The sequence below is a fragment of the Canis lupus genome, chromosome 32, assembly GCF_003254725.2.
Source record: "Canis lupus dingo isolate Sandy chromosome 32, ASM325472v2, whole genome shotgun sequence".
Classification (NCBI taxonomy): domain Eukaryota; kingdom Metazoa; phylum Chordata; class Mammalia; order Carnivora; family Canidae; genus Canis; species Canis lupus.
Window position 1 is genome coordinate 26,901,781 of NC_064274.1, and position 27,329 is coordinate 26,929,109.

General features: G+C 34.6%; 1 protein-coding gene and 1 long non-coding RNA gene across 9 annotated transcripts in view; one reads left to right on the forward strand and one right to left on the reverse strand.

The window, feature by feature from the left end:
• TBCK (TBC1 domain containing kinase) overlaps positions 1–27,329 on the reverse strand; it is a 222,567-nt gene that overhangs the window by 23,334 nt on the left and 171,904 nt on the right. For 5 of the 6 annotated variants that reach the window (XM_025465822.3, XM_035709619.2, XM_035709620.2 and 2 more), the window contains one exon: positions 15,513–15,688. In XM_025465822.3, coding sequence (XP_025321607.1) covers positions 15,513–15,688 — 176 coding nt within the window. Of the gene's footprint in view, positions 1–15,512; positions 15,689–15,870; positions 16,021–27,329 lie in introns of those variants that run through there. The other variant, XR_003143720.3, reaches the window with a different exon arrangement.
• Positions 1–27,329, forward strand: part of LOC112671602 (uncharacterized) — a 54,008-nt gene that overhangs the window by 21,496 nt on the left and 5,183 nt on the right. Inside the window, exon 3 of one of the 3 annotated variants that reach the window (XR_007407836.1) lies at positions 17,332–17,564. The exons of the other annotated variants lie outside the window; for them this stretch is intronic. This is a non-coding gene — a long non-coding RNA (uncharacterized LOC112671602). The remainder of the gene's footprint in view (positions 1–17,331; positions 17,565–27,329) is intronic. 3 annotated transcript variants of the gene reach the window in all.

A 27,329-nucleotide genomic window follows, 5' to 3' on the forward strand; every position in this document is an offset into this window, starting at 1 on the left:
CGTCTTGAATGCTCTAGTGAGTATTTTATCTAAATGAAGTAAGGTATTGCTACAGAAAAAAAAGTTAAATATGAAAATGTAATGAAAAAAGGAAAGGAAGAAGATGAGTTGAAAACTGAAAGACTTCACTGATTAAACAAAGTACTGCAAAAGTGATCAGGATGCAGCAATCCCATGGGTTACACAATATTCATGGCTTTCAGTTCATTATTATTACCATGATTATTTTACAGCTCTGAAGTAATATAGTCAATCACATATTCTCAGACCTAACTTGATACTACAAAACCTATCTACTTTAGGCAAGTGACTGCTAACCAGGACCCTCTTTAGAGTTGATTAGGTCATTAGCACTGGTTGGAAACACTTCTGTTGTCCATTTCTCAACTGAATTTAGCTGATATTTCTATTCTTTCCAATTTTATGCTCTCTAAAGGGGTAATGTATTATTATATTTGCACTTTAGAATCGTTCATATGACTTCACTGAGTATTACTTTTAATTTTGGAATTAAAAGCATGTATTAGTAACATCATATGGTGTTAAAAAATATGCCCCCAACTAAGGCATAGCATATTTCAAGAAGTGGCAGATGATGAAACCAGAGAGGTAGATTAAATAATAATTATGATTTTAGTCTTTCAACAATTCCCAAGGTATTTAAATTTATTTGAAATGTGAGATCCTGTTTAATGTTATTTATTATCTGTCAATAATACCTGTTCCTGCCAATAGATGCCATGATGTTTAACAAATTATGCTTCTTGGACTCTCCAGATTTACTACAGAAAATTTAAAAATAAAGGCCCATATATCATATATATATATATATTTGGGGGGATATATATATCCCCCCAAAATAAAGTACAATTAAAAAGACAATTCTTCATATAGAGAGTGTATAGAGGAAGGTTTTTTAAAAAAGATTTTTATTTATTTTAGAGAAATTGAGAGAGAGAGAGAGAATGCACAAGTGAGAGCGAGGGTCAGAGGGAGAGGGAGAAGCAGATTTCCCATTGAGCAGGGATCCTGAGGTGAGGCTGATCCTAGGACTCTGAGATCATGGTTAAGGTAGATACTTAACCAATTAAGCCACCCAGGTGCCCTGAGGAAGCCATTCTTAAATGTTATTATTAATCAAATAACTCTTCAAATAAACATAAAATAACTGTGAAAATTGTTCTAGAAGAGAGGGATAAGATACTCTGATAGGATATATCAACTTGGGGAGGGCAGCAAAGGTTTTCACTGAGAAAGCAAGTGACAGGTGAGTTAAAATTGGAAAAATTAATAAAAGTTAATTAGACAAAGGGATGGAGTGGAGGTGGGACAGGGTAGTGGAAGGGATAAACATTTCAGGCAGAATATTAGGCTTATAGAAGTGTTAGGCACATGGCCCATAAAGAGAAACAAAGGCCAGTGCCAGCAGAATTTAGAGAACAAGTGTAGCATGAGGTAAGATGAGCTGAGAAATGAATTCAGAGGCCAGACCAAGCAGGGTCTTGTAGGTCATGTTGATAATATTAGTCTTTATCCTAGAACAATGAAAATAAAAAATTATTTTAAGCAGAGAATTTACAAATCACATTTGTACTTTGGCAACAATGTGAAGAAAGGCTATTATGTGAAAACTCGTTTATTATAAGAAGTCTAGGCAATCTGTCTTCCCTCCCTCAACAATCACTGACTGATGACCATGGAGGGGATATTTATATGCTCAATAGAGGCATTTCCCTTAGATGTCTCTTAAAAAATGGAAGAGCAATAGAATTTTAAAAAGTTATGCCACAAGCAACTAATATCCCTCCTCAAAACTCATTAGTCATCATTGTAGAAGGGGAAAATTATAATTACTTATTGACATGACAATTTCTCAATTGCCCCAGTTCGTAGGTTCATCTTTAGAATTCTACTTCTCTCTTTATGTTTCTCTGCCTCTCTTTCTCTCTCATTAATGGTGAGAGGAGAAATTGAGGCTCCCACTCTCAAGAATGATGGCAAAGATTGACCATATATCTTACATTTGAAATTTTCTACTCGGTTGCTGCTTCATCATTTTTTTTTTGGCATTAGTAACAAAGGAAAGAACTATAAAAAGTTTTGAAAAATTAGAAAAGAGGTCAAGTAAACACTAGCATAGCATACCAGTGTACATTGTTTAATTACAGTCTTCTAGATTGGACAAATAATTTATGATTATGGGTGGATCACCTCTGGATCTTATCAGCACTAGTTTCTCAAACATTGACAATTACTGAATATTCTCAATTGCAGTTTTCATCAACAGTCAGGGCTTTCTTCTCAGCATATAATTACTCTGATAGTACTTTTATATTCAGGTAGAACATGTCTTAAAATGAAAAATTTGGATACCACAAACTAAGAACCTAACAACTCAAATGTTTTCCGCAAATGATTCTACATTTGCCAGTCTGAATCAGTTGCAAGAGAATTTGTTTATCAAACAGCCCTTATCAACTGTGAACATTTTTTTCTTTCCAGTGCTTTTATAGTAGCAAAAACTGTACAAATCTATCCTAGATATATTTGGGTTGTTTGCCCACCTCCCACTTTGTTTGAAAGAGCCTCAACTATTGTTCCCATGAAAGGGTGAGCCTAGATTATCATGTTTGTATCAGATGATCCTTCCACAATCATGGCTGAACAGACAGTAGAGAAGGGAAGGGTGAAGGTGAATATCTGATGCTGGCTGAGCCAATTAGTTTCTCTCCCTTGAAAATAAAAAATAAAAGACAAAAGACAATGCTTAAACTGTGTTAAGCTTTACAATGTAAGTTACACTTGAAAGCCTGCTATATATAATTTGTTCAGCTACATATTAGAAAATTAGTGACTCTAAAAATAATATTTATTTAACAAGATAAATTCTACAAATACTTGGCTTAAAAAAGTACTCATGTGTACCCAAATACCCAATATCTAAAATCTGTATCTAAATCATAGAGGACCATCTAGATGGTTTTATCAACTCATCACCAATTTCTTACGTGCTTTTAAAGATTTCAGTCCAAAATGCTTTTTAGTTACTAGACATAAGTCATAAACTTGTTACTATCCTAGGATTTTCTGTTGGTTGTGCTTTATAATTTGATTTTTAAAAAATCTATATTAAATGTTAAAATGCTTGACAAAATATGATGGTAGCAGAGACTTTTTGGGAAAAAGAAAATTATAAACCAAAATGCATAAGTATTCCAAACCTTTTTAAAGCTATCTTAACATTTTTTTAAAAAGATTTATTTATTTATTTATTTATTTATTTATTTATTTATTTATTCATTCATTCATTCATTCATTCATTCAGAGAGAGAGAAAGAGAGAGAGAGGCAGAGACACAGGCAGAGGGAGAAGCAGGCTCCATGCAGGAAGCTCGATGTGGGACTGGATTCTGGGTCTCTAGGATCACACCCTGGGCTGCAGGCGGTGCTAAACCGCTGCGCCACCGAGGCTGCACCTATCTTAACATTTTGAAAGATAAGGTACAACAGAAATAAAAACTTTAAACCACACTCCACTATTCTTAGTTTAGTTCAATCAAAAAGTTCTAGAAAACATTTAAAAGTACTCATCCAAGAACTCACTTGTCATAAAACTAGTGCAAATAGGATTAGGTAAGCATGAATGCTCTTAGAGTAGTCAAACCTCTAAATATCTATCCTTAACTACATTACTGGCAAATAACAGAAGGAAATTGGCCTAATTACATATTAATACATTTACCATGAACATTACTTTTTTATTTAAGTAAGTTGAACAATGAAGAAAATTTTGATTTAAGGCTCTTGCTTCCTTGGTACTTAAGTTTCTCTACCTACATTAGAAATGTAGCTTTCTTTCTTTTCTTTTCTTTCTTTCTTTCTTTCTTTCTTTCTTTCTTTCTTTCTTTCTTTCTTTCTCTCTCTCTTCTTTCTTTCTTTCCTTTTTTTTTTTAAGATTTTATTTATTTATTCATGACAGACACATAGAGAGAGGCAGAGACACAGGCAGAGGGAGAAGCAGGCTCCAGGCAGGGAGCTTGACGTGGGACTCGATCCCAGGTCTCCAGGATCGTACCCTGGGCTGAAGGCAGCGCCAAACCGCTGGGCCATTGGGGCTGCCCGAAATGTAGGTTTCTTATGTGAAACCTATATCATAATGATGAAGCAAAACTCTGTTATGCAATTTCTAAACATGTGAGAGGCTGCCAGATTATATTGTAAAGGTAGGTAGTTGAATACTTTTCTTTACCTTCTGAGTCCTCCATAATCATAATAAAATATTAAGTATCTGAAAACTGAGTGAAGGACAGATTTCGTATATTTTGTGTTAATTAGACAGAATAAGAGTGTGATAGAAGGCAGTTTCTGACATATAGTTACTAATTAGTAGTGGGCAAAATATGGCAAGGAGAGCAAAATGTTAGAGAACACATCTGAGATAAGCACTTTCTCCATGCTTTAAGAACTTCAGTTTGACTTCATTGTACTGCAGTGGAAGACAAGTGTGTATGGGTTCTTAATACTAAGGCAGTATTAGAAATCAGCATGCAACAATACATATTTGAGGATTACAAGTGTCACTTCACTGCTTTCCTCATATTCTAGACAAAAATTTGGATACTCTACATTTGCCTTTTGTATTTAAAAAAGCCATTGTTTGTCAGCATAAACACAGATATGGGGTAAGCAATAACCACACTTGAAGTTCTGTAGTGAGTACTCTACCCAACAGCCAGACACTCTGCTATTTTAGAAACTAAGAACTTAAAAAGTTTCATCTTCAAAGTACTTAGTTTAGAATCTAGAAGCCAAAGTATTTATGTGGTAATTGCCTCCAATCATATATACATCTTTATAGTGTAACAATGTCCATTACAATTTTCAGATTGGTTTTGACAAAAGTGGCAGTGGCTCTCATAAACAGTAACTTTTTAACCTTTCAGTGTTCATAAAACATTTTTAGTGTTAGGATTTTTGATGACATTCTTGAAAGAATTAAAAGATAAAGTACGTGATTAAAGAAATCATTAGTAATTACAATGAAACCTCTACTATAGAACAATAGTAGCTATAAAAATAGTATAGCAGGCACCTAGTCAGGTATTTGAATCAAGTTGTTTATTACACTGTGCAGGCACCTAGTCAGGTATTTGAATCAAGTGTTTATTACACTGATTGCGCTCTGTGATATATTCCAGTAAACGTGATTTTTCATTGGCAACTGGTGACCTTGCAGTAAGCTGTTCCTTTCTCCAAAACACAGCATTCAACTCAACATTCCATTTGGTAGACATTACCAAAAAAACATTCGAGTGTGTACTTATAATAAACATAAATTTTCACATTAAACAAAATCTGGTATTCCAATGTATAAATAAGTCAGAACAAGTATTTTAAAACATGTGTGAGAAAAGACTTGGATTATTAGAATAGTATAAACAGATAAGGATGACATGCATCATCTTTTAGGTTTCTAAGATATGAAGACCTTCCTATATTTATAAGTCAGTCTATATAACAAATATTACAAGTAGATGCACCATAAAATATCCCTCTGAGAATAATATAGGTATATTAAATAGGTAAATGTTCATAATCTAGAAAGATTGTTCACTTCACAAAAGGATTTAATAATGGCTTTAAAATATCTAACAGCTCAAAATTTAACCCAGAAACAATCTCATATTTTTCTAAACACTAAAAGGCCACAGCATTTTTGCTGGGTACCACACTTAGTGACTTCATACCTCTATAAACGAAACACACCAGCATTTCATCAAACCACTTTGTTGGCTTTGTTTGGTTGCTATGCTAACTAATTATAATTAGTGTTATAGAGTCCAAAGTAAAGGCTATACCTTTAATATAACAATAGCCAAAAGAGAATATGGAATTAAGCCCATAGTTTCCTCATATAGAGTGTAATTAAATAGCATTAATCAATAGAAAATTGTATCTTTAGAGATCACCATTTCTCCTTGCTAAATCTGTTGCTGCTTTCTTTGAATGACATCACCATCCACCAAATCAGTTTAAACTTCATCAGTGGCAACATCCAACATTTTAAAGCACTAATAAATCTCATCTTCCTATCTCTGTTCCCATGACTAACTGCCTATTTCAGATACTTACTCCCTTGAGCACAGACTATTATGGTAGCTTTTTGTTTTCTTCAACTCTTATCGTTTCCCTTGGAAATCCATTCTCTTCACAATACTGTTAAATTAAAATTTAAAAAACAAACTTCTGATTATCATATCCTTGTTAAGAAACCTTTCATGGTTGCCTATAAGACAAAGCCCAAATGTCTCAGGTGAGTCCACATGAATAAGACCTAACTACTTCACTTCCAACCACATCAGTCACACACTGTTTCCAGTATATGTCCTGCTTAGCTCCTGCAGCTTTCTCTGCCTAAATTTTTTTTCTCCATTTTTTGAGTGTTCAAACAATATCCATCCTTCAAGTGTTTCCTCCATGAAAACTTGCCTTCCCAAAGTATCTGTACATCTCCCATGACAGCAGTTTGATCTTTTTTTTTTAAAGATTTTTTTATTTTATTTATTCATAGAGACAGAGAGAGAGAGAGAGTGAGGCAGAGACACAGAGGGAGAAGCAGGCACCACACAGAGAGCCCGATGTGGGACTCGATCCCCAGTCTCCAGGATCACGCCCTGGGCTGCAGGCGGCGCTAAACCGCTGCACCACCGGGGCTGCCCAGCAGTTTGATCTTATATAAAACATCCTAATGCTAATATACTTGACTTCCATCAAGACTTAAAACAATTTATAGGATCTGTATTTATCTCATCTATGGAACTCTCATAATGCTTTATTTAATACAGTGCTTAGAATACATGTATATTTGCTGAGTAAATGAATTTCAGAATTGTGTCAAACCTAGAATAACTTGTATAAGCACAAATATGTTAAGTATCTCATAGCCTTCCTAGCTAGTGGCACCACCACCTATCAACACTTGTAAGTGCCATGATACAGAATTACCTTTTTTAATACATAGAAAGAGAAAAGGGAAAGAAATAGCACTAAAATGTATTTCTCTGGATTTTCTCCAGCATAGATATTGACCCAAAGGGTTTACTAAAACTGATTTATTTTAGGGCAAAGCTAAAGATTTCCCCCTTTGTGACTACAAATATGGAGAAATGTTTATGCATATCAAAGGATTCCATCCTTCTGGTCTTGCCTGTTCCTTACCTCCACTCTCATCTTCTTCCACATGCATAAATCCCTACAAGATAGAAATGTGAGCATGCTACTTCTCTGATCAAAATTCTTTAATACTTTCTCATAGTCTTTGGAATAAAACTCAAATTTCTTAGCATGTTATGCAACATTCTCCATGAAGCTACCTTTGCCTACTTTGGTGTCATTTCCTACTCTCATGTTTTCCAGCCACGCATATCCAGAGTACTTGTAATTTCCTGAATGTGTCTTCTCACCCTCTCTGTGCATGCATACAGTATTTTTTTTTTTCAGTCTAAAATGTCCTTTTCCTCTTCATTTCTGGGGTAATTACTATACGTCTCCCAAGACCTGCCTCAGATCACCTAGCTTGGGTGATCATCCTTATATTCCCATGGCCTTCTGGGTGTGTCTCAAACAGAAACCATTTCACATTGAATTGGAATTATCTATTTAATGTGTCTCTCTTAGCCATAAAATTGTGAACTCCTGGTCAGCAGGGGTTCTGACTTAACTCTGTTTCCCCACTGCCCTCAGATAGGATTGGCGGACTGATTGAATGAGACTATATGGCACTCAGGAACTAGGGCTGTGGATGAGTCTCAGAACAAATAGGGGCTCTTCAACAGTTAATGTACCTTAATTCAGCTCTGAACACAAGTATCTAAATTACTTTGAAGAAATTTTTAGAAACTAATTCTTTAGGACACAGAGACAAGAGCAACACTAGCATTTACTAAGAATGAATAATGTGGTATAATAATAAAAACAACGGAGTTTATGTGTTTTTCAAATTAAAAAATTTAATCCTGAGGTTGTCTTTCCAAAGCTTCTGATATTAAAAAAAGTAAGTGCTTTATAAATAAAGCTGCAAAAACCTCAGCCTTCAATTCAAGGATATGAGAATAATATTCCTTCAAAGTACCTCTGTTTATAGATAGTATCAGTTGGTCCCACATTTACATGACTAAGACCACTCTTAATATGAACTTCAGAAAATTTGAAACTCTATTTAGAACCATTAAAGAAAACAACAGTTTGGTTTGTGTATTATCTTTGAAACTATTAACATTACTTATGAAATTTATGCCACTATATGAGAAACACTTTCTATTGCCTCTTTAAAATATGCAGTTATTGTTTGCTCAGAAATTCCTGTAATGTATTAGAATTTAACTGACTTAAACCTTTATGTAGATTAACATTTCAAGTTTCTTTCTTATAAAAACAAAAATAATATGATTTCAATAGAAACTTAGCTGTTAGTTTCTCTGACATAAACTGTTCAGCTTTAATATTGAATTTAGATTAGATTATCTCTAAATTTCCTTCTTACTACAAAGTTGAGATTATGTCTTTATTGTCAGGTGGGTAAAGTCTGTTTTTATGTTCTCCAGATTTCCTTTTCTGTATTCTTTACCCATACTACTGGGCTCCACAGAAGTTAGGGGTAGTTCTCTCAGACTTAATAGGCTTCTCCTTACCTTATCACAAGACTTGATAATAGATTAAAATATTCTTCTTTCAGGGTATTTGTTTTATTAACTGGGAATACTTGTATCATAAGCTAAATGACTAAAGCTTTAGCAGAATTTCAGGTGATGGGGTTCAAGATACAGTACTCTTAAATATGGCATCTTGGTATACTGAAAATTTAAGCTGAAGGAATTTGAGAAATGGCATGTGCAGAGGATGGGGATATCTGTATCTCTAAGACAGGGGGACAAGTAATGTGAGCAAATAGGCCTTGCTAAGTTTCCTTTAGTTTAGCTAAATTTAGCTCATACTCCCTTTTGCCCTATCAAATGTTCCTGCCACTCTCCACTCTTCATTAAGACTCATATAAAAACTCTCAGTTTAACCATTTCTTCATTTATTTCCTTATGAAGGCTTCTTTCATTTATTTCCTTATGAAGGCTCCCATGTCATGTAAAACTTACATTAAATTGATTTGTATGCTTTTCTCTTATTAATTTGTCTTCTCTTACAGAAGCCCCAGCCAAGAATTTAGAAGGGTAGAGGGAAAATATACTTTTCCTCCCTTATATACATAGGAGGGATCTAGGGGGTGATAAGGCTATCCTTTATATTCACTGGTAGACAGTAACTTATTTTGCTGAAAGGTAACTGCCTCCCTCTCTTTCATAAACAATCATTTCAATTATTTTACATAGGTAAACAAGATGAGATTAAACTTTAGATTCTTAGTCTCCTGAAGGAACAAATTACGAGAAAATTTTCACCTTTATGAAGATAGAAGAAACGTGTTAGCCAAACTTTCCTGTTTAAATGATCTTATTATAAAAGCAAAAGAGAGGATAAAAATTATATACAGAGACTATAAACAATTTGAAAACCATTATAAACAACACTTCAAAAATAACTTACCTTCTTTGGGAAAAGGTATTAGAGTCTTGGTTTTTTTTTTTTTTATTTTTTTTATTTTTTATTTTTTTGGTCTCTACTGTATAGGATTACATCTTGTTGGTGTGGGAAAAATAAATATTTTAAGAATCTACTAGTATTAAATATTTATTAACTTCATAAAAAGAGAAGTAAACTCACATAAATCCTAGAGTTTAACTGCAAAGATTTACCTTGGTCAGAGTTAAGAGATATACTACAAAATAATTCCTTTAAAAATATCATAAGGATTTCAATAGGCTTTCATTTCTTAAGGTTTAAAACATCAGAATCTAATGATAGGTTTTGGGAAAAAAATTTTTTTTTAAGATTTTATTTATTTATTCATAAGAGACACACAGAGAGAGGCAGAGACACAGGCAGAGGGAGAAGTAGTCTTCCTGTGTGGAGTCTGATGTGGGACTTGATTCCAGGACCCCAGGATCACACCCTGAGTCAAAGACAGACATTCAACCACTGAGCCAGCCAGGCATCCGGGAAAATTTAATAGAATAATTTTTTTTAAAAGACATTTATTTATTTTAGAGAGAGAGGGATGGAGAGAGAGAGAGAGAGCTCACACTAGCATATGAGTAGGGGGAGGGGCAGAGGGAGAGAATCTCAAGTAGACTTCCCAAAGAGCATGGAGTCTGATGTGGGTCTCCATCTCACAGCCCATGAGATCATGATCTGAGCTGAAATCGAGTCAGATGCTTAACCAACTGACCCATCCAGGTGCCCCAACAGAAGAATATTTTTAATGGATTAAATGAAATCATGATGGTAGGAAAAAACCTTTCTAACATGTTTCCCTCAAAGTGTTCCAACTTTTCTTTCCAATATTTAAAACAGTTCAGTTTTCTCAACTGGGATTTATTCTGGAAATGCAAGGGTCATTCAATACTTGCAAATCAATCAACATATACCAAAAATGCCACCCCCCCAACCAAAAAAACCCCAAAACCCTAGAAACAAGCTTAAACAGGTAAAAGACCTGTACTTTTTGAAAACTATAAAATGTTGATGAAAGAAATTGAAGATGATGCAAACAAATGGGGGACATTCCACGCTCATGGATTGGAAGGATTAATATTGTTAAAACGTCCATACCACCAAAAGCAATCTACAGATTCAAAGCAATCCCTATTAAAATGTCAGCAGCATATTTCACAAAACTAGAACAAATACTAAAATTTGTATAGAACCACAAAAGAACCTGAATAGCCAAAGCAATCCTGAGAAAGAAGAACAAAGCTGGAGGTATCATAATTGCAGATTTTAAGATATACTACAAAGCTGCAGTAACCAAAACAGTGTGGCACTGGCACATAAATAGACACAAATATCAATGGATCAAAATAGAGAGCCCAGAATTAAACCCCCAATTATATTGTTAGCTTATCTATGACAAAGGAGGCAAGAATATACAAAAGGAATACAGGCTTCCAGTTATGGAAAGAATACACCATGGGAATAAAAGGCACAGTATTAAAAAAAAGAAGAAACATCTAGAATAACGTTTGACCAAATATCTGGACACCATAACTAGCCAAGTTGGCACATAAAATTAACCATCATATGATTATTGATAAATTACTTAATAGCTGACTAACTCATTTAAAAAAATAGTTCAATTGGCAGAAAAAAAAGTTCAGTTTTCCCTGAATCTGTGGCTGTGCCTATATAAAGACAATTACTGGCACATTTGTTTACTAGAGATCAGGCCTCCCCCCCCATACAAGGCACTGAAAGTAAAAATTCAGTTTGTGTGTAAGATTTGAAGGAACATGTATTGCATTTGAACATGTAATTTGGAATCAATGGATGTCTCATTCAGTCATTAATTTATATTCACTCGTTAACTGACTTATTTATGCTTAACAGCCCTATGCAGAGGCCAATTAGTCACTTGGATAAAATTTAGGAGCATAAATCTTAGGAGCATGGGTTTGTCTCTACCAACTGCCATTTGTAGGGGCTTGGGGAAGCTGCTTAGCCTTTTTAAGCCTCAGTGTCTTCATCAGTAAAATAGAGGTATTAGCAGAATCTACATTGTAAGGCTAGCATCATGCTTTGTATGCTGGGAGAACTTAATTATAGCTTAATTATATAATTAAGATTATTGTAGATTATAGATTTTTAGGAATTAATGATTATAGGTATCCAAGGAATTGAGGACATGTTACTAACTCTAAAACTACATTACAGAGATTTCTGACCATCCTATAGTTTCTCTTGACTTAAGTGATGCTTTTCTCTTTTGACTTAATCTCTTACATTGCTGGTGTCTTTGGTGGCCCAAAATGGCCAAGCAAGTTCATATACTAGGTTGCTGCCCTTGTTTGTCCTTCTGCCTAGAATGTTCTTCCCTATATAATTTGTAGCCTGCCTCTTTACATCATTTAGTTAACTGCTGAAATATTTTTTTGAGAAGGTTTCCTTGAGTACTTTATAAAATTTTATTATTTTCCTTTTCCCTGCTTTATTTTCATATATAGCATTTATTGCTGTTTAAGGTCCTATGATAGATATATTTATCTATCTCTTCAATTAAAATGAAGTTACCTTGAGTGCAGGAAATTTCTCATTTTGTTTACCAACAAATCCTCAAACTCTAGTACATTACTGACTAGAATATACTGAGATAGCCAGTAAATATTTGTTGAATGAATGCATATTAGATTTGATGAATGCTTCAACCTCTAAATTCTGACTCTACTGACTTCTAAGTAGTGTCTTGCTTCTGGGTTTTAGGAAGAAAGGCCTCAAAAGTCACTGGGTATATATATATATATAGAATGTAAAATGCCACTGTTTCTTTATGTTATAACTTTGAAAGGTTATGGTAGGACACTGGCACTGTGTCCTCCATCCTGTTGTTTTCCTTATAAAAATATTTTCTGGGTACTTTCTAGGAGCCAAACCTGGTGCTGGGATTATAAAGATTAAAAGGATATGACCCTTATCCCTGCCCTGCTTCTGTTATCTAGAGATTACTTCTTTACTGATACATTGTTTGTACCACTCAATTGGCATTTTTAATACATCATTGTCTTTACTATTTACTTATTTTCCACATAAAATATTTTCATGTTTTATATTCTTTATACTAAAAGCAACCTAGTGAATAAGAACTATATTTTATACCTTTTTCTTTAAAGAATTATCCACAGCACTAATAAGAGTAAAATTTATTGGTTGCTATTAATGATGACATCTAAAAAAGTCAAACACCACATTCTAATATATTACTTTGAAGCACTAAATTTATGAATCTCTCCATTACCATTAAACACACTATCCCTTTGCCTTTAATTGCCTGAGAACAGAGTTTCAGATTAATAGAAAAAAAGTTACTTATTTACTCATAATATAATCAAATGGTGTGCATCATTAGAGATTATAAAAGGTTTTTCAGTCTTGGAAGGCCATAGGTAGGTAGTTTAGATACTTCATTGAGAGGGTTTATAGAACCCACAGTTCTCCATTATTCATTGTGCTCTTGACACTAGAAGAGACCTAATGACACCCAATGACTCTTGGAAGAGTTTAGCCTGTGGTTCTTCACTAAGCAGTGTGATTGATACAACGGTGCCAACATTTGGTATTTAGAGGTGAGACAAAGTAGATATGTGATAAAAGAAGAGGATATTGGAAAAAAAAAAAACATAACTTAGAAATGTTGTGAGGATAAATAACTCAACTTTAAGTACACTTTGGTTTTAAAGCAGGCTTTCAAAAAGGGGATTTAGAAAATTTCACAAGTTCGGTTCTTTGGGAAGGTGATAAAAGATAAGTGACTTTATTTTCTTTCTTCATTCCCTTGGGACCACTCCCCCGCAAATGACCCAAAACACTACTGATTCTCCTCTTTAGGCCCGTGATTATAAAGACTAAAACAACCAACTCAGGTCTCTGCCTAGTTGTAACTATGAAACATGTATTGTGGGATGACATAAAGGCATTCCGATGTTAGGCAACTCATCCATACTCCTCACAGAACAATGATCAGGCTAGCAACTCTGCTTTCTGCTGTTCCATTTATATTTATTCTGAAGAAAATAAAAGAGAGTAGCAATTTAAAAATCAGACTATGAGGTTTGAAAAACTTTGGACTGAATGTCACTTTTATATTGTGTGTATTTTAAAATTTTAAATACCTATTTAAATTATTTGAAAGGAAGTTTCAGAAGAGTGCTGGGCATAATGCTATTTTAATTATTTTAGGAGTAATCCTTAAAATTTAAATAGGCTAGTGCACCTGGTGGCTCAGTTGGTTAAGCATCTGGTATTTTTGGGCTCAGGTCATGATCTAATAGGTCATGGGATGGAACCCTGCCTCCAGCTCTGCACTTAGTGGGAAATCTGCTTGGAGACTTTTTCCTCTCTGCCCCTCCCCTCCTCTCTTTCTTTCTCAAATAAATACACAAATCGTTAAAAAAAAAATAAAATTAAAATAGGGCACTATAATGCTACACTTTTTCATGATTTTATGAGACACTATGACTAAAGGCTCAACCAAAAGAAACAAGCTAAAATTTTTAAAAATTGAATGTATTTTAAACCCTTGAAATAACAGATAAGATCTTTTACGGCAAGAGTTCCTGACTTGTCAACTGGAATTTAATGCTTCTTTTGGGAATCCACTCATCTACTCCGCTAAAGAACTTCCAGTATCCCTGAAGATTTAATAACCAGGGACATAAACATTTAGGCTCTCTCCAAATTCAGTTATCTTTCACAAGTGAGGGAAAATAAAAAGTAGTAACTTTTCACAAAAAGGTGGGGATATATCATTTTAAATGGCAGGCTTCCAAATTGTATTCTTAGTAATCTGAGATTCTATGGATTGCTTCATGAGTTCAGCAAATGTAGTTTAAATCTCATTCCAAAAACTGTAATTGCAAATATATACATGAAAACTCATATGCTAGGGGCACCTGGGTGGCTCAGTGATTGAGCATCTGCCTTTGGCTTAGGTTGTGATCCCAATGTCTTGGGATGGAGTCCTGTATTGGGCTCCCCACAGAGAGCCTGCCTATGTCTTTGCCCCTCTCTGTGTGTCTCTCATGAATAAATAAATAAAATCTTTAAAAAAATGCCAATTTTAGCTTATAAGAAACCACTAATCTGTTAAGCCTTATTTTCATATAACTCATTTCTAGTTAGTAAATGATATAAATACTAACCTACGAAGAAAATCATTTAAAATTTCTTCATTTATATTTTATATAATGAATTTCTAAGACAATTTATTTTAAAAAAGAATTACCCTGCTTTAAAAAGTTTGAATATCATTTACCTAGATTCTAGAGTACAGAGAATCAAGGCATATTTCATGAGAATCTGACAGATTAAGATATAGACGGAAAGATTAAACTACTACTATTTTGTAACTGTTCCTACTTTACTGCCAAGCAAAATCCCAAGAAGTTATGGTACATTAAATAGTAAAATATCAGTAAAAAATACTTTAATATGTTTTCTAAAGACAATATTTTGAATATTATAATAAATACAAGTTCAAAGTTGAGATCTGTTAATCTCTCTTTTTAGGCCATGAAATAGACCAGTTAAATACTCTCCATCTTCACCAAAATTTTATCTATAGCGAGAAAGATTCAAATGCCTGCAAGAACAGCAATATACACTAGAGAAATATAAAAACCAAGAAAATGTCCCAATATTCTGGTGTTGTCTGGAAACCATTTTAAGGTCATGCAATGTTATCTTATGAAACATTATACAAGTCTATTCTGGCATCTAGTATGAGAGTTATTTAGCTATTTCAATTCAGAGGAACCCCGGATATGTTCATTGTTTTTACCACATACCCTTAAAATGGAAAGGAAACAGTATGAGTAAGGCAGTACCACCCTCTAAAAGCGCATATGTAAAGGATACTCTTCACTATTCCGGATGTCAACTACCAGGAGCTTTGGTTTACTGGACTTTGTCTTCTTGGTAGGTGTTTTGAAATGGCCTGTCACTGTGAGTTCACACAAGTCAATGAGGTCCTCTGCTGAAATTCGGGGTGATACTTCTGACTTTAGGTCATTCAATGGGATGGATTCTCTTGACTGAAAAAAATATACAAACAGTACAAATATTGAGAATAATACAGAGAGACAAACTATAGCCAATATAGAATATCTGTAGGCTCTTGATATCAATCACTATAGCATATAGGAGAACAGGAAACTGAGTCTCACTTTAGTGGTCTACTGTGTAACTGTATTCCTTACTATTAAGGTTTACTTACACACAGAGGAAAGCATTATTCTTTTGGTTCACTACAAGCTCCTGGTTCAAATGTGATAGAAAGAGATGAGGCAGATTTTTCTTTATGAGAGCACATTTCACTTTTCTTCAAGTATAATTACTATTGTTGTGAATCACATTAATTAAAACTCTGATAATAGAAGAAATTGCACTGTTACTCAGTAAACATACTAATGAAAGAACATGGTTCTAATATACATATTAGACTTTTATAATATAATTTATATCACATATAGATAAACAGAAATTAGATTCTCAGAGATGAATGCAGAGCGATATAACACTTTCTTAGATAGTAAACAAAATTGATAATGTATCTTAATTGTGAAGGAGGTAAAATGAGACTCTAGACAATCAAACCAGTACTTTGGTCTATGTGATTGTGATAGGGTGTAAGACTGATTCAGTGATTCAGATGAAGGGCTGTTTACAACTGCTCTCCATGTTATTTAAGAGGGAGAGGGAATTCCTCCCCCCCCCCCCCGGCCCCGGAAAAGGCAACAAAATATTACTTAACTAAATTCAACATAAATTTATGGAGTGTTAATAGTCACTCTTGAAAACTTATTTAACATTCCTCGAGAATTTAAGAACTTTCAAAATTCATTTGATTGAAAAACAGGGATTCAAAAGAAAAATATATATTTAAGCATATAAATATATATAAGTTTTTAAAACAGAGTCTATTAACTCATTTACTTATTTTCTCTATTTTCACAGTTCCATTGTGGGATATCACATTTAGAATTTTCCAATTTAGAATTTCTAAGCAGGAGTGAATATATGGATCACTTAACAGACTTTAAAAAAAAAGTTTTATTTAAATTCCAGTTAGTTAACATACAGTGTAATATTAGTTTCAGGTGTATACTATAGTTTCAGGTGTATACTCAACACTTCTATACAACACCTGCTCATCAAGACAATCCCCATCACCTATTTAACTCATCTTGTGTGTCTCTGTGCCCCACCCCCACTCCCCTACCATTCAGACAGACTTTTTTTGAAAAAAAAAAAAAAAAAAATGGTTTTGGTTGTAGTTTCACCTGAAATGTCAGCTCTCATCCCTTGGGTTCCCCTGATTATGCCATAAATTCTTTCTCCCACTTCATTAGCTTTTAAATAGAAATGGAAATTGCTATGCTTTGTGGGTATTTATGGGTTTTAATCAAAGATAGACATTAGAAATTTCATTTTTTTAATATTAAGAATTAAATCTACTTAAATATTTTGAAATTTAAAATGTTTCAAAAAGATAGAACTTTAAAATCAGCTAGGTATACAATCAATGCTTTGATCTCTTTTGTTAGATTGCAATCTCAATAGGTATTTTTCCCACGCTTCACATGAAGTCGTACATTTATGAAGATAAAATAAAGAACTTTCGATTACCCTAGTACTGCTTTTAGTCATTTCGTGAAGAATGTAGCATTTCAAACAGGTTTCATCTGAATGAAAGATGTGCCCTGGCTGATGAAGAGAATTTGACAGAGAATTTGACCAACGTATTCTATGTGAAGAACTGATTGATTTAAGAAAGATCTGACCTTGGTATTGATTCCAATCAAATGTATTATACATAAAGAGTTTCTCAAAGGAGAGAGCAATTGTTACATGAAATGGTAAGAGAAGAGGAGAGGAATCATTAACAAATGCACAACTTTCTGAACTTTTGTGAGTATATATCAGCAAAGAACTTTAATATGATACATGTAAATTCCTCTGCAAATTAATTTTAGGAGATTAGTAATTAGTAATTTTAGGAGATTAGATTTAGGATAAATTATACTACTTTGCTTTATGAAGAAAATAATTATAATATTAAAAATTATGAGGGATCCCTGGGTGGCTCAGCAGCTTGGCGCCTGCCTGGGCGCGATCCTGGAGTCCCGGGATCAAGTCCCGCGTCTGGCTCCCAGCGTGGAGCCTGCTTGTCCCTCTGCCTGTGTCTCTGCCTCTCTCTCTCTCTCTCTCTCTCTCTATGTCTATCATTAAAAAAAATCTTTAAAAAATTATGGAATTTAGTTTCTCTTTTATTAAGAATTTTGCATGCAATTTTACTATTCATTGTAAATTTCAACTTAGAAGTATAAAAATAAAACTTCCTCTTAGTACTATTGACATTGGCATTTTCCTTTGTGACTGGGTTTCAAATTCATGGGACTTTGTTTATGGACTGTGGACAAGAATTTAAGATAACTATAGAACAACTTTGGAAATACCTATTAGCTTATCATTTCTGCCCAAGAACCTTAATATACAATGCATATCACGCTTAGATGTGCAAATATCACAAGCCAATTTGTCCGAGAACTATTTCTTTAAAAAAATTCATATTTTTTGTGAATTTCTATTCATAGCCAACCTAGAGTCAGAATTTTTTTTTTTTTTTTCAAGTCTGTACGGTTTACTGAATGGGTGGGCAGAGAGGAAAGTAATGAGAAGCTGCAATTCAAGAGAAAAAATCTTGGTCATTAAAGTCGTTACAGGGATAGAAGAGGGACAAAGGGCTGGCCTTCCCTGTCCAGGGCCTCTCAGGATACTGTTGTCAAGATTTAGGAGGGTATTATGCTGAGTAAAATAAGTCAACTGGAGAAGGACAATCATCATATGGTTTCACTCATATGTGGAATATAAGAAATAGTGAAAAGGATTATAAGGGAAAGGAGGGGAACTGAGTGGAAAAAAATTAGAGAGGGAGACAAACCATGAGAGACTCCTGGGAAACAAACAAAGGGTTGTAGAAGGGGGGGTGTGGAGGGTTGGAGTAACTGGGTAATGGGCAGTAAGGAAGGCACTTGATGGGATGATGAGCACTGGGTTACACTATATGTTGGCAAATTGAATTTAAATAAAAAAAAAGATTCACTAACAAAGAAAAAAAAAAAGACTTAGAGCCTACTGAAGTAGACCCCAGTCCCAGCTTTAATGCCTTCCCTCTGATCTTCTATGGGAAGAGTTGATCCATGATGCTCTAAGTGGAGAGCAGGAGGCACTATGGAGATGCTTCATGTGGGGATTCCTTCTCCATTTTGTGTCCCCCTGGTGTTCACAAACACCACCAAGAGAATCTTGGGGAGGAACATCAGCAAACCCAAGGGTCACAGACTCATGGCCTTGAGACTTACTTTAGTAGCCTCTGGATCTAAGACTGATCTTGAGGCCTCATGGCCTAATGCCTGGCTGATAAGGTGATACCTCTCATGGTACCTTTGCACATGTAGACCTTCCTGGGACCTCCTGATTCAGTTTCTCCCTGAGGCTACCTCTCACATGGAACAGCAGTCATGAGACACTACTGCAGATAGCAAGAAGTACTTGGTACTATTTATATGCTCAAGAAACGGCTATAATCACCAACAGGAAAACATCTGGGTCTTAGGAGGTGAAAGCACTGAAAGCCTGCTTCCCTCCATCAATCTTGTGCTCAGTCACCTAAGGCTTTGGAACCTCTGAACATAAAGAAAACCTTGTAACTTTTCCTTGGCACATTACCAATGGCCAGAACACAGGCAGCCTGTAATCACCTCAAATGCAGGGGCAGAAAAGGACATAAGGCTGCTGAAATTAAGAGATCAGTGTCAGAGGACCACAGCTGTAGTTCCACAACCAACTCAGACATGTACTGAGGCAGGATCTACTCCCGTTCTCCTTTTTTAAAGCCACACAGAAACCACACTGAACATGCAATAAGACAACAGGTGCCAGTAGTCACCTAAAGGGTGGTGGGGATGAGGAAGTGTGGGAAAGCTCCAAAGTTTGGAAGGTATAAGAGTGGACCCTCCCGTGCCTTGAGTTAAAAATAAAATCTGATCATGTAACTTTTATAATTAAAAACACCTCAATGGCTTCTAGGGCATTGAAAGAATGAAGTTGGAACTCCTTAGTGTAGCATATAGAGCCCTTTATGAATTAATCTGTGTCTATAGGCAGGAAACCATAGACTTTGGAGTTAAGACTACCTGGATTCAAATCTTGGCCAGCCCACTTATCAGTATGTGACTTTGGGTGTGATATTTAACCTCTCTGCCCAATTCCTTTATTTATAAGTAGGGAAAAGGTGTCAAACACATTTTTCCCCAAAATAATTCTGTCTCATTTTTAAAGGGATAAAAAGTATCCCAGGGCATTTTTTTTTTAAAGATTTATTTATTTATTTATTCATGATAGATACAGAGAGAGAGAGACAGAGACAGAGACACAGGCAGAGGGAGAAGCAGGCTCCATGCCGGTAGCCCGACACAGGACTGGATCCCGGGACTCCAGGATCCAACCCTGGGCCAAAGGCAGGCGCCAAACCACTGAGCCACCCAGGGATCCCCTCCCAGGGCATTTTTATGAAGCTACCTTAAACTAATACTTAAAACTGACAAAGACAGCACTAAAGACACACACACACACACACACACACACACACACACACACACACACACATTTCTTATGAATAAAGATTTTTTTTTTAAATCTAAAAACCAGAAAAAGGAATGTAGTGTCAATTTGAAAGAATGACATACTATAATCAAGTAGGGGCATGTTCCAGGAAGGATGGTTCAATATTAGCACAATTTTAAAAATAGAGTTCATCACCTTTAATTAGTCAAAGGACACAAAGTATAATTGGCATAAAGCCATATGTGATAAAACTCAGCGTTGATTCTCAATTGTAAAAAAGAAAAACTTATGCTAAGATGTATCAGAAAGAAAGTTAGATGATAAAAGATGTTCTTTATTTCCAATATTTGACATTCTACTTAATGATGAACCACAAAGATAGACTTATTAAAATGGAAATGCAGAAATACAACTATCAGCATTATTATTTATTATTATTATTATGGAAGTTGCTATTGAGACAATAAGAAAAATAAGTAAAGGGTATAAATATTGGAAAAGAAATAACTTTTTATTTTTAGGTGATACAGTAGTCTTATTAGAAATCTGGAATAATTAAAGGAAAATCCAATTAAATTGGTAAGAATTTGGTAAGGTTTTAGTTACAACATTCCTACCACAAAATGATTAGTTTTTCTACATGGCAGCATAAGCAAGTCAGAAAATACAATGAGCAAAAGCTTTCATTCACAATATCAAAATATTTCTCCAAAATAAAACATTTAGAAATAAGTGGATCACATTTAAAGAAAACGAGAGTTTTGTGATGGGCATTTGAAAAACTGAGAGATGGAAGTTGCTATCTGGGAATAAATAAGTCAATATTATAAGAACTTCATTTTTCTTTGGAGCATTATATTAATATATAATAATTTAATCCCATTTCTAAAAAGAATATTTTTTCAATTTTGAAAAGCAAATTCTAAAATTCATTTGACAGACCAAATAGGAAAGAATGTCAAGAAAATATTGACAAAGAACAGAACACATTAGGCATATTAAAACTGTAAAAAACCAACAGTATGGTACTGCACAAGAAAAGACCAAAAGATTAATAGGACATAATGGGATAACAGAGACAGATTCAAATACACAAAGTATTGGCTAAAAGAATATGATGGCACGTCAATCACTAGGTCAGGATCAGCAAAACTTACTAACTGGAAGAAAAGAATATTATGTTTCTATCTTCCACTATATAGCAAAATGATTAATAGTTGGAATAAGGAATTATGTATAAAAATGTAATCCTAATGGGATGAGGAAAATATTGATGATGAGAACAGTTGTAAGCATATAGCAAAAGCAGAACTCTTAAGAAGAATATATGTGAAGGGGATCCCTGGGTGGCGCAGTGGTTTGGCGCCTGCCTTTGGCCCAGGGCGCAATCCTGGAGACCCGGGATCGAATCCCACGTCAGGCTCCTGATGCATGGAGCCTGCTTCTCCCTTTGCCTATGTCTCTGCCTCTCTCTCTCTGTGTGACTATCATAAATAAATAAAAATTAAAAAAAAATACATGTGAAAAATAAAAATTTAAAGTGCCCTTAATGTTTAAAAGAGCTCTTTCCTTAAAGAGCTCTTTTAATCAATAAATAAGAAAAAAAAAAAAAAAAACCAAAACCCTGCTTATTTTAAAAAGGAGCAGGGATGTAAACATACCCTTGACGAAAGAAATACAAATGGGTAATAAAAAAATTTAACCTCACTAATTTTGGAAGTATAAAAACATATTCACAATCAGAAATGCAAAAAGTAGGTAAGTGTTCTGGATATCTTCTATTTGCCCCTCCAGATTCACTATCCGCTGGTTTCCACTTTAGTCTCTGCTCTGGTAGGTAACTCATTTGGACTACATCAAGAGAGATTCTAGCTCCTCTGGCCTTTAAGTGGGCACAGACAACAGGAGAGTGAGAATATTTATGCCTCTGATTCCCTACTTGAGATGTCACCCCAAAGGTCACTTTTCCTCTCAGGATGGCTTTCTCTGTCTGCTTCTCTTTTTTCACATTCTGGTAACCTCTTCTTCCCTCATCCTTTTCAGTCTTTGGATGGCAACAGGACCAATGATAGTATACATAATTTACTGCATTATCTTTTATATTTTCACCAGCATTCCACCATCATCTTTGTAATTATTATCTCTGTAAAGAGAACTTTCTTGAATTATCCTAATTTGAGTGGATTTCATTTGCTTTATTTTTCTCTTAATGCTTTGCTGTGGTTAAGTTTTATTGATTCAGCATAAGATACTTTAAGATTCTTTAAATTTATAAAAATGAGATTTGTTTTCATATAGCATTATTATATAGCTTTCTTTAATACTTTATAACTATGAATCTAACCTATCTGAAAAAAATTATTATCAAATGCTTACAGCAATATAAAAAGACTTTATAAATGAGAACTTAATGGCTGTATTCACCATTACAGGTAATCAGATCTGGTACTGGAAAATGTGTAGAGGTGCTAAAGAAAAACAATAAAATCGCTATTATTCTTAAATTCAGATAAAATTTAAAAATGATAAAAAAAAGAGATCAGCAAGTAGGATAGACTTTCATGCATTCAAACTTGGGAAGGAGACACAAAAGTTAATATAGGCAATTAGACAAAAAATGTTTGAATTTCATCAAAATGTTTCATTGGTGAGGACTATTCTGGCTTTTGCATGAAGGGATACTTGAATAAATTGATGTTTATCTAATCTTTTATCAAATGTATGAAGAATTTTGAGAAAAGGGCCTGTTGGACACTTGGAAGACTAATTATACTTTCCCTGACTTGTACCAACACAAATGTAAATTACATTATCACTAAATAACTACATATTTTCCATAGTTTAACATAAGATAGTATAAATTATTCAATGGATTGCTGCCTAAAAGGCTGGTGTTTTTCCTAGCAACAACTTTGTTTCCTTTAAGAATAATATATTTTAATTTTACATTCAGAAACAAGTTCATATGTGATCATACTTAAAATTTTTTATTAGAATAGAAAGTTAAAAATAAAAACAACAACCCAACCAAAACAAACACTCTTCTTATGGAAGAAAGCAGTTTTCATATATAATGCTATGTGTGTGGGGTGCTTGGGTGGCTCAGTCAGTTGAGTTTCCAATCCTTGATTTCAGTTCAAGTCATGATCTCAGGGTCGTGAGACTGAACCTGGCATCAGGTTCCATGCTAGGCATGGAGTTGGCTTAAGATTCTCTCACTTGCCCTCTGCCCCTTCCTGTCCCTCTAAAAATAAATAATAATAATAATAAAAATAATGCTCTGTGTGTGTGTGTGTGTGTGTGTGTGTAGGGGGAAGGTGAGGAAGAGAGAAAATCTCAATAAAAAAAATTAGCCTCTCTAAAGCCATTTGGAAATTAAGGATTCTAAAAGCTATTTATAGTACTGGATTATAAATGAGGCCAATTGTGCTGTTTCAGAAGGCATGTAATAGATTTGATAGTTTCTTGAAGCTTTTGAGAGTTTTCCTCAGGGACAGGATGATGCTTAGAATGGCTACAGTACTGGTTCTTTGAATCAATCTAAAGTCTCTTCACTTTGAGAGAAAAGTATCATTTATTAAATATCTCCTTTATAATTCAAGAACTTAAATAAGATAGCACAGAAAGTGACATACATTGTATACATCTATAGAGATCAATCTGAATATTGAGCAAAAATAATTTTTTAAAAAGACTATGAAATTTCACTAAATAGTTATAATTGGAACAGTAACTAGAATACAAAATAATCTTCTAAAAGGAAAGTAGAAATATGAATCAGAAAGTATGAACAGCAAAAGTAAGCATACTTACAAGGCAAGGAATATCATAGGCTAACCATGTATTAGTAATGTATATTTCAACACAATAAAAATATACTTCTTTTGAGGATACCTTGTACAAGTGAAAGTCTATTCAAAGGTTTTTTTCAGGCAACATACAATATTTCTAGAAGAGAGATTGGAGCAATATAAACACACTAATGACAACACAGAATCAGGTATCTCAATAGCTTAAATTTCTTATATTTCTTTCTTATCTCCCATAACAAATATAATAGGGCCCTGCCCACCAAAGGTGCTAGAATGTTTGATAAATAATTGCATGAAAAAAAATAAATAATTGCATGAATGTGTAACAGAATGAGGAGTGATGTTGTCCCTATGTTGAAATAAGAAGGCTCTATATGCTGTCAAATAACAGAAGCCATCAACAAAAGCCAACACTACCGGGACACCTGGGTGGCTCAGCGGTTGAGCATCTGCCTTCAGCTCAGGGTGTGATCCCACGGTCCCTGGATCGAGTCCCACATCGGGCTCCCTGCATGGAGCCTGCTTCTCCCTCTGCCTATGTCTCTGCCTGCCTCTCTCTCTCTGTCTCTCATGAATAAATAAATAAAATCTTAAAAAAAAAAAAAAGCCAACATTACCTGCCCTACAGCTAACTGAAAAGGAACAAAAGTGACTTTACTATTTTAAACTATCATGCAACCCCTTTCCTCCCAGTCTACATAAGGAGATTTAGTTGGAGGGGGCATGTCAACTTTGTGGAGAGCAGTGTTCAAGATCACACGTACCACCCTTTTCATTCCACAGGATAGAAAACCACCTCTCACAAGGCAAATGAGGGTGAGTGCTGATGACAATGATTTGTGGAGATTTGGGCAAACGTACAAGAAGGGGTGGCTGACCTTCTGTTTTGTAGAATAATGTCTGCTTACACAGAAGGCATTAAGCTGGCCTCTCTGAGCAGGCAAGAAGTAGGGAGACGTGGCAGTGCTGAGCCCTCTCTGACCTTAATTTCCTAAACTGTATAGTGAGTATAATGACACGTGTCTTCTTTACCTCACAAATTTACTGTAAGGAGCAATTGGTATAACAGACATAAAAATGTTTGGTAGACTGGTGATCTTTATATATAAAATAAGTTGTTATGAAAAATTGGATCTTAAATGAAGCAGCTTGAATTTCATGGTAGCCTAATTTTGAATAAATCATCAATTAACAAATATTTAACTAGCCTGTCTTGGCCATCTTGAGAGAGCTAAAATAACATTTCTACCTCAAAGAACCCATAATCTAGTTGAAAAGGCCAGACTAACATAAATGAAGCAGTAAAACTATACAATAACAGAAAATTCTTATATAGTGCCTACTCTGTGCTAGTTCACTGTGATAAGCATTTGACAGACATGAACTCTTTTAAGTCTTGCAACAATCCTATGAGATAGTTTTTATTATTTGCTCACTTTGCAGATGAGGAAATTGGGGCAGAGAGGTAAAATAATTTAATCATTAAGTAATATATATAATCAGTAAATAACAGAGACAGGATTCAAATTGTGTCAGTCGGGCTCTGGAGTTTGGGCTCTTAACCATAGGATTCCATGTATGGAATCACAGGTACATAGTATGAGAATTCAGACAAAGGGAGAAAGACAATACAGGCAGAAGTAGTTAGCAAAATATAGGTGAGGTAAGTAGGACTTGAGTTAGAAGAAATCATCAGGGTTTAGATAAGTAGAAAAGAAAAAGAAGAATGGTGCATAAGTGGATAACTCTTAAGAGTTCTGAAGTATGAATAAATAAGAAATGTCCTATAAATAATTATTGAGCACCTACTAGGTACCACATATTGTGCTTGGAATACAATAATGAACAAAACAAAGATATTTGTTCTTGTAGAACTTACAGTCCGTAAGTACGAAAAACACAATGAACAGACTAGTCTTAACAAGCTGAGCATGCACCCACCCTGGGAATTAGAAGGAAACAGTACTGAATAGATGGGAAGGGGATAGATCATGAAGGATCTCAAAGATAAGGAAGCTTGAGGATGTAACAAATAGGTAAGTACTATAGGATTTTTGGAAGAATGTGTCACATGTTAACAGCAATATCTTAGGAAGACTAATTTGGTTGTATTTGGGAGGATGAAATAGAGATGAGAAAAATGATAGTCGGAAAGACTTGTTAGAAAGTGAATTTTATGAAGATTTAGATTAAAAGATGACATCGGAAACAGAGAGTTTTGCTTTATTCACTATCTTCCTTTTTCCTTTAGTCTTTTCCTTACTACTTGGCCAATTCTCTCCCATCCATGGTGAAAGATACATTAAAACAACAAATAATAAATAATAAAATTACTCTCCAAGGGGTGAGTCCTTGTCTAGCTACTATCCTTTTTTAAATTATTTTTTAAAGATTTTATTTATTTGAGAGAGAACGTGCACACAAGCAGTGGGGGAGGAGTGGTGGGAGAGGGAGAAGCTGACTCCCCACTAAGCAGGGAGCCTGGATGCAGGGCTCCATTCCAGGACCCTGGGATTATGACCTGAGCTGAAAGCAGACACTTAACCAATGGAGTCACCCAGGCACTCTAGTTACTATCCTTTTATCTTCTTCTCATCTCTACCTTCTCCTTGTCATTCATTCTTGAACTCATTGCAACTTAATTTCTGTCATGATTTAGAAGAAGAAATGGTTCATTTGTCCAGGAGAAAGTGCACAAGTTGGGAATATTTCGTTGGAAAGGTAACATTTGTGTTTAGAATACAAGGATAAATAGGAATTGGCCAAGTAAAGAACTGGGGGTTTTCACCCATATTCTGTGTAAAGCCATTCTATCACAAATATTGGAAAGGTGTTTTGATTTTACTTCTAGGATTTTGGTTCTATCTTTAGGAGATATACTGAATAAAGACAGTGTCATTTAAAATCCATTTTTTCTTCAGTTCAGCCTGGAATGAATGGGACAGAAATTTTAGCCAGGATGCTAATTTCATTTTTAATAGTTGCCTTCACAAGTATCTAACCAGAATTTCTTAGGTTTAAAGTCCCTACCTCATATTAATAATGGTCTCTTCTAATATGCCATGAGCTCTGTAAAAGCAGGGACCAGAATTTGTTTGTTTTTACACTTCTACTGCCTAGCAGAGAGCCTAGAAGTCAGTTCCTACTTAGTAAAATTGGGTGTATTAATGAAAGGCTAAAGGAAAAAAAGAAGACATGAAAAGTAGTATAAGAAACTATATAGAAGATAAAGGAC